The 14,025-nt window shown below is 43.8% G+C and overlaps 1 protein-coding gene across 4 annotated transcripts in view; it reads right to left on the bottom strand.

Annotated features, from left to right (window-relative positions):
- The window catches only part of FAM168B (family with sequence similarity 168 member B), a 17,850-nt gene extending 3,825 nt beyond the window's left edge, over nucleotides 1–14,025 (bottom strand). Inside the window, exons 1-8 of one of the 4 annotated variants that reach the window (XM_048954317.1) lie at nucleotides 10,325–10,442; nucleotides 8,958–9,041; nucleotides 8,290–8,468; nucleotides 7,336–7,416; nucleotides 3,946–4,029; nucleotides 2,622–2,764; nucleotides 1,576–1,753; nucleotides 109–238 (exon numbers count right to left, since the gene is read on the bottom strand). In XM_048954317.1, the coding sequence (XP_048810274.1) occupies nucleotides 126–238; nucleotides 1,576–1,753; nucleotides 2,622–2,764; nucleotides 3,946–4,029; nucleotides 7,336–7,405 (588 nt within the window). In that variant the 5' untranslated portion in view covers nucleotides 7,406–7,416; nucleotides 8,290–8,468; nucleotides 8,958–9,041; nucleotides 10,325–10,442 and the 3' untranslated portion in view covers nucleotides 109–125. Of the gene's footprint in view, nucleotides 1–108; nucleotides 239–1,575; nucleotides 1,754–2,621; nucleotides 2,765–3,945; nucleotides 4,030–7,335; nucleotides 7,417–8,289; nucleotides 8,469–8,957; nucleotides 9,042–10,324; nucleotides 10,450–13,850 lie in introns of those variants that run through there. The other 3 variants (XM_048954319.1, XM_048954315.1, XM_048954316.1) reach the window with 3 other exon arrangements.

Genomic DNA, 14,025 nt, shown 5'->3' with positions numbered 1-14,025 from the left:
TCCCACAGTGACTACAAGAAGCACGAGCTGAAGCTTATCCCCCCCAAAACAAATTTTTACTAATAAATAACAACAACAAACTGCTTTCAGACTAAACCAACAACTTACACTGACTGCCAGGATGATCACCACTGCGGGGGCACATAACTATAGGTTGGTGTTCCTGGAGCCCGATATGTGGGCATAGTAACTGGATGAGGGGCTACTGGAGTTGGGGAATGAGTTGTCAACAAAGTTCCTAGGAAGAAGAGGACATACATATATTTAAAAGGAAGCACGCATTCTGGCATAGAAACACAAACAGGAGAAACTAAAAATCTTACAGCTTGTTCATATTCCCATTTAAAATTACCAGCCTCATTTTGCACTCCAGACCTAATCTTCCTTCAAACATTTAAGCAACTGTATCATTTTGATGCTTAGTCCAACACAAAGATGCTCATGACTTACAAACAGCTTTAGCAGAAGCCTTGCAACATAAGCAGATTATTCACTGAAATACTTTTTCCCACAGCCAGCATTACAGGCCAGAAGAATATTTGATGGTGGAGATAACTCGACTGACAAATCAGAATAAATTACTTCTCGTTTGCATTAGCACAGATACAGGTTGTTATTTTTTTTTTTTTTTTTTTTTTTTTTTTTTTTTTTTTACAGACAAAGAGGGGGTTCAGAAACAGGCTGAGATAGCAGGATCTTAACAGCTTCACTCTGCAGTGCTTTGTAATAATAAAAAATACCTGGCATAAGCGTGCCCACACATGAAACTGAAAGCCTTCTAGTTAGTTCAGTTTGTGTCACTTCCCTAGATCTGAGATTCCCCCAGATTAAGTGATCAATTTGATGAGATAAAGAATAATCTGGAAACAAGCTCATGGCACTCATTTTTTAAACTACCAAATTGAGAACCATTTGAGAGAATGTGGACATTCCTCAGTGAGTTACACTGAGTAACAAAGCACAGCACTCCTCAGAAAAAGACTCACAGATGAGTCTACAAAGCAGTTAAACATCACCTCCAAAACTCTGTAACTCAAAGTCTGTAGAGTTAGGAAGCAAGCTTTCCTAACAATTGCCCATGACAGAAAGGACCCCCGTGCAGTGCAAACAGAATTGTTCTATCTCAACACACAGAGGTCAGCAACAGAAGGGCAGGCCGAGAGCAAGAGTTCAGCCTTTAGAGGCTGCCGTCTTCATCCAGGTACAGAGAAAGGTTTGGAGAGGAGGAATTCAGAGCCTTTACGTTGATTAGAAGCAAGGGATACAAAAACAGATGAAATTCCATAAAGATACACACAATTACCATACTACTGTAACACCAGTATCTGAAACAATAATGCTAATATCCCCATAACTACAGCTGATCAAATCAGTGGAGAAGTAACCACCCAGATCTAGGCTGGAGTCAGCGTGAAGATGCTGGTCTGGATAACCTACAGAAGTCCCTTCTAATAGCACTAAGTTTATGGTTCTGCACAGCACGTCTCTGGCATCACATTTTATAATGCAGTAATGTTTTCCTTCAAATAAAGCAGAGCTTCATCAAGAAGACTCAAGGGTTACAAGTCCACCTACCTGCTGACATTGCCATAGTAGTCCCAGCCACCATCCCCATGGTCACACCGTTTCCTCTTGGTGGTGGAATAGGAGCAGGGTACATGGTTGCTGGCATGCCATTAGGCTGCACAACTGTGGTGTGGTGAATTACGTGGGGTGGTGCTGCATATAAAGGCTGTGTGTAGTAAGTGCCTTGCTGTTGAGAAAAAGCAAGTTAAGCAATTACTGTGTACCTTTTGGGGAAATAAAAAACAGGCTATCTTCTTTCACTAAAACCTGGTAACATTTAGCCCTTCATTTTAGGCACTTAGTATAACATTCAAACATTCAAGAGGCAAAAGTAGCTCTCCCATGCTGACTGCACCTTCAGCAACAAGGTCTCTTTGTTTCACATCTTTTCATACATTAACACATGAAAGAACATCTTCCACAACGTTTTATTCAACTGTTTTTGGTTAAAGAATTCCAGGTTTCTGACAAATCCAAATACACTGAGCAGTCTGGATAAACCCTGCTACATGCTCACCAATCCCCTTCAACTAACACACCATGTGGATTTCTTCTACAGAAGCACCTACTTCTCCCCCAAAATATTGCGTTTATCAAAGCGTCTTCATTCTGTCCTTTCTAGCAGTTAACAGTTAGCCTGTTAAAATAGCCTCAACAATTTTCAAGAGTTTTTAAGCCAACTTGATAACTTCTTAAACAGTAACAAAGACATCCTAAAAAAAAATAAAAATAAAAAAATAGTGCTAGCTTGTGACCATTTTTGACAAACTGCTGTAGCAGTTACAGCTTCTAGCACTCTGACTAACACTAAGCTACTGGAACTAGTCTGTCTTCAAACACTGAACATTTGATCAGTGAGCAGAGTGCAACCATCATGTTAAACGAAACATAAAACTGCACAGATGTAACACTGTAAATGACTGCATTAAGAATTCTCACTGTTGACAGCTAATTATTCTTTTCAACCCCACGAAGGAATAAAATGCAAGCAGGTATTCCAGTGTAGGCAAAGCACTACCCAACCAGATAGCAGTTGCTTGGTTTTGGTCACTTACCTGTGCATATGGATTCTGCTGTGGATAGGCACTTCGGACTGGATACACAGCAGTCTGGTAGGGATTTGGTGATGAGGAATACGGCGGGACTGCACCACTAGTGGGTGAACAAGACACTTTATAAGGAGTGCCTGGTGTATAACCTGGAAACAAAGGTAAATCTGCATTAAAAATACAAAAAAAGTGTCAGTACACTGCTTTATGATGTCACATCCTGGGCAGCAATTTTCTTAGTTCCTGATTTCCTTTATCTTCATGTGAGTACTTAGTAGCCTAGCCTTAATATCCACGCACAAGTTATATCTCACAGTCAGTACTGATAACATCTGTATGTAACACCTGACTGTCTCAACTAAGAATGAGGAGCTATTGTATTACTGCACCCACCTGCTTTTCCACTCGCTGGATTCTGTATAAAAAGTGTCTTTGGATTTTAGTAGTAGTATTGTTAAACATCTGGATTCAGTGTATTAGACAGTAGTCCTACACAGGAGAATTTGGTACATGTTACCATCAGCCCATCTCGGCACAACCAATGTTGTAATGACAGGAGGTGATGGGTAGCTACCTTCTCCAGAAGAAGAAACAAAGCACAAGAAAAACAATTTCTAAGGTCAGAACTTTTCTAAGACCTCAAGATGGCCTTTTGGAGAACAGAGACAAAAATATGTTTCCTCCACTTCAAATGAAGTTTATTCATATTTGCTCGTTGGCATTTTATGGACTACCTAAGGCAAGTATGAAAGAGATCCTACCTTTAAAATATCAATGCTGTGGTTCACTACAACTGCAAACTAGACTCCAAAGGCACCTGAGTATCTTTAAACCTCCTTTCAGTATACTCCAGATATAGTCATACCCTTAATAATCACTTAAGAATAATTTTTATACATTACAGCAAGATGACAACTCCACTTCTGCAGGTACAAGTAGCAACTGCTGGCTCAGATTCTACCTAAAGACAGACAATCCTTTCACAATTCCTGCAGCCCTCATCACAGGCACAGTCTCAGGATTTCATGAAGAATGCAACAGACTCATGAAAAGCACCACTGCTGCCACAGTACCCAGCATACTACAAGCCCTAAATTATACTATGAGAGTGGGAATACGTCAGCTGAAGCACCCAGCACTAATGGTAGATAAAAAACAGCTGTGACCTACTCCAACAAAGTACCTGCACACTGAAGAAATCTCAGGTCTCATGTGGGCCCACAGAGCAGGAGTTACTGTAAGCCCCAACAGCTTTTCCTTATTCTTAGCTCTTGGCTCCAGTAACTTCTGAATTTCAGGCACACCACTTAGACACCCCTATTACACATACCTGTTTGGAAGGTAGGATTTGCTCCAGGATACATATTAGGGGAATAGGCAGGAGCAGCCGCTGCATAGCCCATTGGGAAGCCAGCTGGAAGAAAGAGCACAAAGTTATTTTCTAGACTGACTGCAAAGCCTAACCAAACTTTGTTCTTCCTGTGCACCCTTCAATCGAGATGAACCAGCAGATGCCTTCTGGTGATGCTTTCTCAGTGTGCCCCTCCTCTCTGAAGCCACCTGAAGCTGAGGGGACACCTCAGGAGTCATAAGGGCCATTCTCATCAGCAAACCTTGGCCACACAGCTATTAAGTGAGTCAACAGAGTCCTGCGCAACTATCCAAAATTCCCTAAGTTTTATGACCTGATGAAAATGTTGCTGCATGAAACTGGCACTACTGTGAGCCAGATCCATTCTGACCACTTAAGAGAAGCATCAGGCTTAAAATCAAAGATAACACACGAGTCAGAACAACTTTTCAGAGTGTAAGCAGCTCTGAAGATTTCAAACTCCCCATCTCCTAGCGAAGTCCTCCATACAGTTCTACACCTGACTTCACAACTGCAGCATTATTTCTTGCATCATTTTTCAGTTCTCCATTCTTCACAGGTTTAGCTCCACGAAGGGCTCTGAACCAGAGAAGTTCAGTTACACCAAACAGCAGCTTTAACTTCTAGATACAACTTTAATCCACATGAGAACACTTGGATATTGATTCCTTGCTACTGTAAACCAATCCAATGACTTCAAACAGACGTAGTGTAATACAAGCAGCTATTAAATATGCAACAGCTTTACAAACACAGCACCTTCATATCATACACTCCTCCTAACTGTATGCTCACTACTTTCTATTATCATGCAGTCCATGTAAATTCAACGACCCTGAAAGGAGAATCTGTAGTTTCTATATTAGTAGAGGCAAGAGAAGGAGACTTAATCATGCAATTATTTTAAAGAAAAAAACCTAATGTCTTAGAATCATAGAATGGTTTGGGTTGGAAGGGTCCTTTGAAGATCATCTAGTTCCATGCCCCCCATGTCTGTGGGGATATGCTAGTCTGCTTCTCACTTTACAGGACGCTTTGTGTTTATCCCATGGTCTTTAAGTGTGGATGAGAGAGCTCAGTAAGCTCCATCAGCATCACAGGCAGAACCAACTGACAAGGCTGAACTCAGGAGTCACATTTCCAGAAACTGACTAACTTCTGCAGGCAAGAATGTAAAGCCACCAGCTTGAAATACGGCAATTCCAGCACATTTATACCAACTGTCTTTAAATCCTATGTATTTCAGTTATGCCAGTTTATGGCAATGCAAAGACCAGCAGTTCTATCCATGTATGTACAGACAGTTGCATCTGTAACTTCTCATCTGTTATTCTATCGTTCCTGTGTTGTTTAAACTGCTATTTACAGGTCTGTAATAGTCCGTTCTCCTAAGTAAATTGAAGTACTACTTAGATAAGACTACATGATGACTGAAAAGCAACGTGTGAACGGTTGTAAGTACAAGGGAAACCCTGGTAAATATAAATCTGTGCTTAGAAAATGAAAGGAGATAAAAATATCAGTTAGTATCCAGCACCCTGTTGCATTGAAAGAGCAGAGCTGGCAGGGTAAGGGAGGGGGCAGACCCCCTCTTCTCTGTCCTTACAAGGCCCCACCTGCAGCATTCCAGCACAAGAAAGGTGAGCTGCTGGAGCAGGTCCAGAAGAGGCCCACAAAGATGCTCAGAGGCTGGAGCACCTCTCCTATGAAGAAAGGTTTAAGAAGTTGGGCTGTTCAGCCTGGAAAAGAGGAGGCTCCTGGGAGATTATGGCCGTCTAGCACTTACTGGGAGCTTATAAACGGGGGACAACAACTTTTAATAAGGTCTGATAGTGATGGGGACAAGGGAGAATGGATTTTAACTAAAGGAGCAGAGATTCAGATTAGATGTTAGGAAGAAATCAATTACCTAGAGAGCAGTGAGGCCATGGCACTGCTGCCCGGAGCTGTGATGCCCCATCCCTGGAAGTGCTCAAGGACAGCTTGAATGGGACCCTGGGCAGCCTGAGCTGGTAGGGGGCAGCCAGCCCATGGCAAGGGGTTGGAAACAGATTATTATTAATGTCCTTTCCAATCAAAGCCATTCTGTGATTCTGTGATGTACGCTGTAATAATCTTTATCTCAATTTGAAGAAAGACTTGACAAATCAATTATGAATATAGAGATAATCATACTGCAACTGACATTAAGTAACTGCTGCTCACCTTACCATAAAATTGTTATAGACCATATAGCCAATTAAGATGGAGAGTAAAGACCACCCTGCAAGACTTATCAGCTTTACAATTCACAACTGAACCACTCCAGTCACTCAACAGACTTAAACTCTGCAATACAGGACTTTTTTGCTTTATCAACACTGTAGAAGAAATTCATAAAGCTACACTATCTTGAAGATAAAATAAAAGTACATAAAAGGGAATCAACAGAATGAAAGATAAAAGGGCCTACAGAGATCTAATCAAAAGCCAACTCACACATCACTATTTAAAGAGGAAACACAAAAATGGAAAAGAGGAGCTCCAGTACTTGATGAAGTTGCACCACAAATTTTAAAACTGTAGATCAGTAGGAAGACCTAGAACAGAGATCATTAGCATTAACTGCTGTGCTGAATGACTTCTAGCTCCCAACACAGATCGATCTGCCTGCGAAGGCAACACGTGTTGATACATAAAGTCACAGCACATAAAATTGCAGTTGATCGACCATGCAGACTCTCCTAGAATGGAATAATTAACTTATACCACAAAGGTAAAAAAAAAAAAAAAAAAAAAAAAAAAAGGCTGTTTGAAATGCTTCACAGAGGAAATGGCTTCTTTTTGGCCTCCTTGGAAAGTTCTGTCTGTCCGCATGTAATTATTGCTTTATTAAACTTCTGAACTACAGAGAGATCAGAAACCAGAACACTCACACTGAGCATTAGGTAGGAGGGTGGAAAACAGAGAGAAACCTGAAAACAAGTGAGAAGCAAGGAAAGCAAGAAACACTTTTACTTCTCTGTTTTTAAAGTACTTTTTGTCATTTTCTTGTCCAAAATTCAGTGCTGCTTTTTCTTCTAATTCTTGTTAACAGTGTCAGTCAGCTAGAATAAAGAAGACTGGCTCCTCATCTTGCAGGAGATAATTATGTGAGCTCCCCAAATAAGTTACTTTGCAAGACTTATTAAGATTATTATAAAACAGCACAACTAACACAACTTCTGAAATTCCACCTTTTAAATTAGAAACAAAACAAGAAACCACAAACAAAAGATCACCACACAGAACCCACTAATGAGCAACTACTCCTTGATTGCAGAGACTAGCAGACCAAAGTTTAATTGAAAACAAAAATAAGGGAGTTACCTGGATAACCAATTCCTTTGGCATTTGCATAGGGAACCCCAGAAGATCCAGGGCTATACACAGGATTCATGATTTCAGTAACTATCAGGAAAAAAAAAAAGAAACATAAATTTACTCAAGTACAGTGAAAGCTTGACATCTCAGCAATTAAAAAATGTAAGCAGAACTGAAGAAAAGGAATAAAAAGCAGCAATTCCACTGCTCACACCATCAGAAAACCACAGTTAGAAAGCAGGACGGAGTTATCACAGAATTATGTTTCAAAGCACCACTAACTCTCATTCAGGTAGAGAGCCTCCTGCAAATGAAGCATTCTCTGTTGCAGCTCATGCTTCCAAAACAGCTCCACCCCAAAGAGCTTCCCATGGCACACAGCTCCACAGCCCACTGCAGGAGCAGCAGCCTTCCCACCAACCTGCCATTTACCACCTATCCACATTGGTTTCCTCCCCTTTCTCCACTGAAGCATCCAGCCAAGGGATGCAAATATTCAGTCTGTTACTATTGGTAGTACAAGACCAGGATTCCAATCCTTTGCCACCACTAAATTCAGCCGCTGTCAACAGCCCAAGTATCATAGAAATAAGTGGAAAGAGACCTATATTTGAAAGGTAGCTCCATTGCTGCTACGTTCTTCAGAGCATGAGATGAGCTGGCAACTGGGTCCACTCATTTCTGGTTCTGTGTATATAGGTACCTTATTGGTGTGTGAATAATTAGCACTGCTGTCAGGAATAAAACCAAGCACCAAGGTTTTCAAGCAGACCTTGCACATAAACACCAAGGCAAGTAAAACAGCACAGCAGATGTGTAAGCCTTTCTAGTAAGTCTGAGTACATCTAGGCACAAATCACATCAGAGCTCACCAAGCGCCTCCTGCAAGAGAACTGCTTGCAACTACTCTTCTAATATTTTACAAAAAAAAAAATAATCCCCATATTTTAACCCAATTACCTTCAGCCTTCTGATTCTCTGCGTGTGTTTACAGCTGCTGTGAGTGCAGGTGTCAGTCTGTCACCACAAGCAGGCTCTGATGGCACAAGAGCAGGCTCGCTATGAAAGCAGACTTTCTCACTAAGTGCTGATACCTGGTACTTGAGTCACTTCCTCTTCTGCACCTCAAGATGCACAATCTTAAAGGAACACTCTGTGTTGTTAAGCAGTTACACCACATTATTTTAATTACAGAATATGTTATGGCAGCAATCTGAGCTAAGTCTATCAAGATAGGTGTCCTGATAAACCTATGGCAAGCAACCACATGAAGCACGTGCAGTTTGCTTTCTAAAATGAGTAACACTAAGAACAGCTCTGCTGCAAGAGTCTTACTATTTTTGCTTTATTCAGGAACTGGGTGAGTTTTAAGGTCGCTCCCAACCCAAATCATTACGTAATTCTATGGAAGGGACTCTAACTTACTTGAGAATTTCCAATCTTCCCTTATTAGTTCCCTCCATCTCATTCGCATCTTTGCTTCTCTTCCACTGTTGAATTTGTCACGTTTTTGCCTCCAAGCTTATAAAGCCTCTGAAAGGCTCAACCCTAAACTGAGGGCAAGATACACTCTTCTACTCAAAACAAACACTCTCCACTCTCCCACAAACCCACATCCCTACAAATACCTCCTTGCAGTCCATGTGAGTAGAAGGGAAGAGGACCCTTTGATCACACTGCGTCTCTGAATGACAAGGAAGCAAGAAATAAGCCTGGGAAAACAGCAATAATGCTCTATGAATATTTGAGTAAAATAACAAACCAATAACCAACAACCATTAGGTCTATGAGTAGTCAATGACTGCAGGAGAACACAAGGACATACATCCTGGGGGATGTACAGGAAAGGTCAGGCAGCTCACACTTGATCTTAAAAGAAGTGGAAATTAAGAAAGGGCAGAAACCACGGCACTACAGAGCTGCAGACTGGCTTACTGGAAAAAAAACAAAGTCAACTTCCACTTTAAATGAAACCATGCCTTCAAACTCACAAGCACTCATCTCAGTCAGCACAGTTAAAGCGTGTGCACACACACACAAGCACAACTTCAGCTGTACAGATACGTGATTTTTACACCACTGTTGCTTTTGCACTGAAATGCAGAGAACTGCCCATATGCAAAAAGCACTCAAGTTTTTATACTGCAGACAAAACTTTGGATCCAATTCTAAATTAAAATAATTATTTTCAGGCCTTCTCTGAAGGACCCAGCATTGTGTAAACATAATTATACACTATTACCCAGTGGTTGCAATCGTCCCACCCTTAGTGTAATTGTACTTGGAAGTGCATCTGTTACAGTGGAACACAGAACCCTGCAGTCCACCTTTCCATAAGGCTTAAAGTCCACATCAAACACAAGGAAAAGCAGTCTGAAGAGAACCCAGAGATTGTTTTTCAGCCTTTCTGTTGGCATCCCCTCCAAAGCATTCTCATGCTAATGTTATGTAAATGTGCCTACAGTGCATCACCTGTATAAAAATTGCACAGTCAACTGCATATAAATTACCCAGTCAACTAATTCCTTCAGCTGAAGTGAAGCTAATCATATTTGTTAAAGATACTCTGATTAAAAAGATTTTGCAAGCTTGCTTGGCAAGGGCAAACGCTTCACCTTCCATTCTTTCCCAAAACCAAACAATCCAACAGTTTTGACAAAGCCTGTTACATCTCATCCTGGGACAGACACAACGTCAATCACCCACCCTCTTTTTAAAGCCAGGCTTCGGGGAGCTGAGCACAAAGACCAAGCATTGCTAGTGCTGAAGCTCCAGCACTCCACATGGAATGCTCTTTTCTTCCTGCAACAGGCAGATCACGCACATTTCTCAGAATTTTTGCTTTTTATAATTATTTTACAGAGAAGCATGAACGCAAAAAAGGAGTAACAAAATGGGCTGTAGCAACTGGACAGATCAGTATGATGGGAAAGGCATTACAATAAGGTACCATGACAGGACCAGCATGATGAAGGAAGGGCAGAAGATTGCTCACCTGTACCAGAAGATTCCAGGTTTGCAAGGGAATGCTTCACCAAGGAGGGCTCTCCAGAAAGAGATCCTTCCCCAGGGGCAGTCAGCCCTTCAGTGAGGCCTAAGAGAGATGCAGCCAGGCTTTGCCAGCCCTTCCTGTCTTACAACCTTCACCTGTGCTCCCAGGGCTGACCGGGTCCTTTCTCCAGGTGCTCAATCAGTGGCTCAGGACAGGACTCAGCATTTCCCATACGCAGGCCAATCAAACAAATTACACACTCCTTTTCAACACTCATGTTTTCTCACTATTTATTTTCAAAGTTACGCAGAAAAATTGTTGGAACAAGATCTGCTGGATGACACTTTGTGCTCCTTTTATTATAATTCTATCCTAGGAGTCAGGGAAAAATCTCTCTCGAATAAGTACCTTGCCTAAAGCACTCCACCGTGTGCCCACCACCATTTTCATTCTTGTAAGTTAAGCAGACTCTCATTAAAACACTACATTACGTCACATCTGTCCATCCTTGAATACTTTCAGAATGCTCTTAGCATTCTAAAAGAGGAACTTGTAAACAATTCCTTAGTAGATGCTAAGTTAACTACCATCTTTGGAACGTTCAACATCTTCCCTGTTTGATTTCTAGTCAAAGCTTCAAAGAAGCAAAATTCCTAAAAGTCACATAATCCCAAAACTGCAGGGGTTGGAAGGGACCTATGAAGATCACCTACAGTCCAACCCCACCTGCTGACGCAGGTTCCCTAGAGCAGGTTGCACAGGAAAGCATCCAGGTGGATTTAAATATCTCCAGAGGAGGAGGCCGCACCATCTCTCTGGGCAACCTGTGCCAGGGCTCTGTCACCCTTACTGTAAGGAATCTGTCTCTCATATTCAGATGGGCCTTGCTAAGTTCTAGTTTATGCTCCTTGTCCTGTCACCGGGCACCACTGGAAAGAGCTTGGCTCCAACTAAAGGAGCCCTGTCCTTTAGTTATTTATACGCATAAGATCCCCTCTCAGCCCTCACTGATTCAGGCTGAATGGTTCCAGATTTCTCAGCCTTTCCCCATCAGGGAGATGCTACAGGCCCCAACCATCTTTACAGCCCTGCACTGGACCCTGTCCAGCAATTCCCTGCATTCTGAGAGCTCAGAACTGGCCCCAGAGCTGCAGACATGGTCTCCTCAGGGCAGAGCACAGGGGGAGGATCACCTCCCTCACCCTGCTGGCACCCCCAGGTACCACTGGCCTTCCTGGCCACAAGGACACAAATCCAGTAGTTCTTACTCCAAAAAAGTTGTTTCCACTGCTACATAGCAAAGAAAATTATTTGGTACACCTCTGCTTTCCAAAGGGCAGACTGTGATTACAGAATCAGCTGCATTAGTGTCTGCCAAGTCTTCAGCCACTTCAGAGGAGGGCCTGACATCAACAGGAATTCAACACTTCAAGTCTTCCCACACAGCATCGGTATTTGCAGGTAGCACATACTACACTTCTATTCAAGCTAGATGTCAGAACAGCTAATTGAATTTTACTAAACAACATTGCCCCTTGTTCCAAAAAGGGCAGGGACCCGTGGATGTCCGGGATGGTTCAGTGCTTACAAAGAACTGCTACATCCCTGCTCCCAGCACGCAATCCTGCTCTGGCATTCCAAATGGGAAGCGAGATCAGCTCAGTCCATTGGCAGGATTCTGGCTTTGCCGGAGTTTTCTGGGCAGAGGTAGCTGCTGTGTTTCCTGCCCATCAATGTAAGAGAGCTGAGACACATCACCAAATGTATACGACTGCACCGGTTCCAATGCAAGAGAGAGAGCAGGCCCAGACAGCTGCAGCACAGCCTGGTAGAACCACAGCCTGGAGAAGGACAAGTAGCACATCTCCCCAAGTTCACACACAAAGCAAAAGACAAAGCTGGAAGCACCATTCACGAGCAAAATTTCCTTTGTTGCTCCAGTTACAAGACATCCCTTTCACAGAGGATAAGGAACACTGACAAACATCCCAGCTTCTGATTTGTCTGCTTGTGTACATGCAGGCATTCATTTTCTTACATTTTAAGACCAAACAAGAATAAAGCACTTAAGAATGCTATTGGTCTGAAATAATTAAAAACCCTCATCTGTAAGTCTATTCTACTAGTTCTTTGGGATTTCTTTTCATTTTTGAAGGCTGACTGACAGAACTGAAATAGCCATACATTAACAACAATAGCACTTGTGCACAGTGTGAGGAAGGACTGACACACAGTGCCTACATGTTGAAGACGCAACATAATTAGTTCCATTTATCATTCATACAAAGGAAACCTATGTGAAAAACTTAGTATTGAGATCCTGCTGGTGAGCCAATTTCATTTCTAAATTACGGTGTTCTGGTCTTCCAAATTTCAGCAACATTACCAATTTAAACAAAACAAACAAAAAAAAGCCATAACATCTATAAGTATAGAGAAACTTAAATGGATTAGTACTTTTTGAAGCCTGCAGCTCCTTGCTTACTGCTGTTGCACAAGAAGAGGACATCTGCTAATTCCCATCCTTGCATCTCCAGCATGACTTGGAACTCACATACGTCAATGTTACTTGAAAAATGTGGAACAGCACAGCAAGTTTATCAATTCCTTAAGAGCTTCAGAAGCCCATCTATTGCCAACATCGGGCAAGTTCATCAACAAGGAGACACACAAAAAACTTAAGCCTGAAAGATTTAAAATTTCACTTCACGAAAAATCCCCTTCACGACATTCTGGTTACATTTGCAGGCTCTGCTTCTCAACAAATTGCTGTCCCATGGCACACAATCCTTTTGGAAACGAGAAGGAACCGTCACAAGTTCCAAACAGAGAGGGGTTCGCTGATGGACTCTCAGCCTCTCCCACGGCCTGAGCTGAAAGCTGAAGCATGAAATGAGCGCCACGGAAGGCACAGGGCAGCAGAGGTGCTGTGACACCAACGAGACACATTACAGTTCAACCACCTCGGGGCAGACACAAAGCCCGGTCCCGCTAAGCAGGACGCACAGCAGGACGAACGGCCCAAGAACACAGCCGATCCCACACTGACAGCCAAGCAGCACTTCAGACAGAACTTCTGACACTTCTCAGAGCAGGAATTTCACCCTTTGTTCAAGACGCTCGGGACGAGCGCAGAAAGCACAGCCCGCACCGCGGCCCGGCCGACACTTCCTCCCTCATCTCGCAGTGGCACCGGGACAAACCCGCCGCACACACCGCCTCCCGCCCGGCCGCACAAAGCAAACGCGGAGATGCGGCGGCGCAGCGCCCGGCCGCGGAGGGCCGCCCCGACACCTGCTCCGCGCTAAGCTCCGGCGCGGCCCCGCCCGGTGGCCACCGCCCGCCCGCCGCGGGACGATGGCATCCCCTCCGTGCCGCAGGGGCACCGGGCCCGGGATGACGCGGTCGCGGCCCGCAGCCAGAGCGCGGATGGCCGCGGGCCCCCCGAGGCGCCTTACATAAGGGCCGGAGCGGCTCCGGAAGCGGGTGCCGCTCGCGGCCACAGCGGGCCTCAGCGCCGGGCACTCACCGGGCTGCGGCGCTTCGTGGTGGCGGTCTCGGCTGTCTCGCCGCGTGCGTAACGCGTAACGCGCAGTGCGTGCGTGAGGCGGCGGCGGCGGAGGGGCGGGGCCGGGCGGGCGGTGCCGCCTGCGAGACGCGGTAGCCGCCGGGCAGCTTCAGCCGCTCCGCGTCCGGCCGCACCG

The sequence above is a fragment of the Lagopus muta genome, chromosome 9, assembly GCF_023343835.1.
Source record: "Lagopus muta isolate bLagMut1 chromosome 9, bLagMut1 primary, whole genome shotgun sequence".
Taxonomy (NCBI): domain Eukaryota; kingdom Metazoa; phylum Chordata; class Aves; order Galliformes; family Phasianidae; genus Lagopus; species Lagopus muta.
Note: the sequence above shows the minus strand (reverse complement) of the source record. Positions and strands in the feature narration are given on the sequence as shown.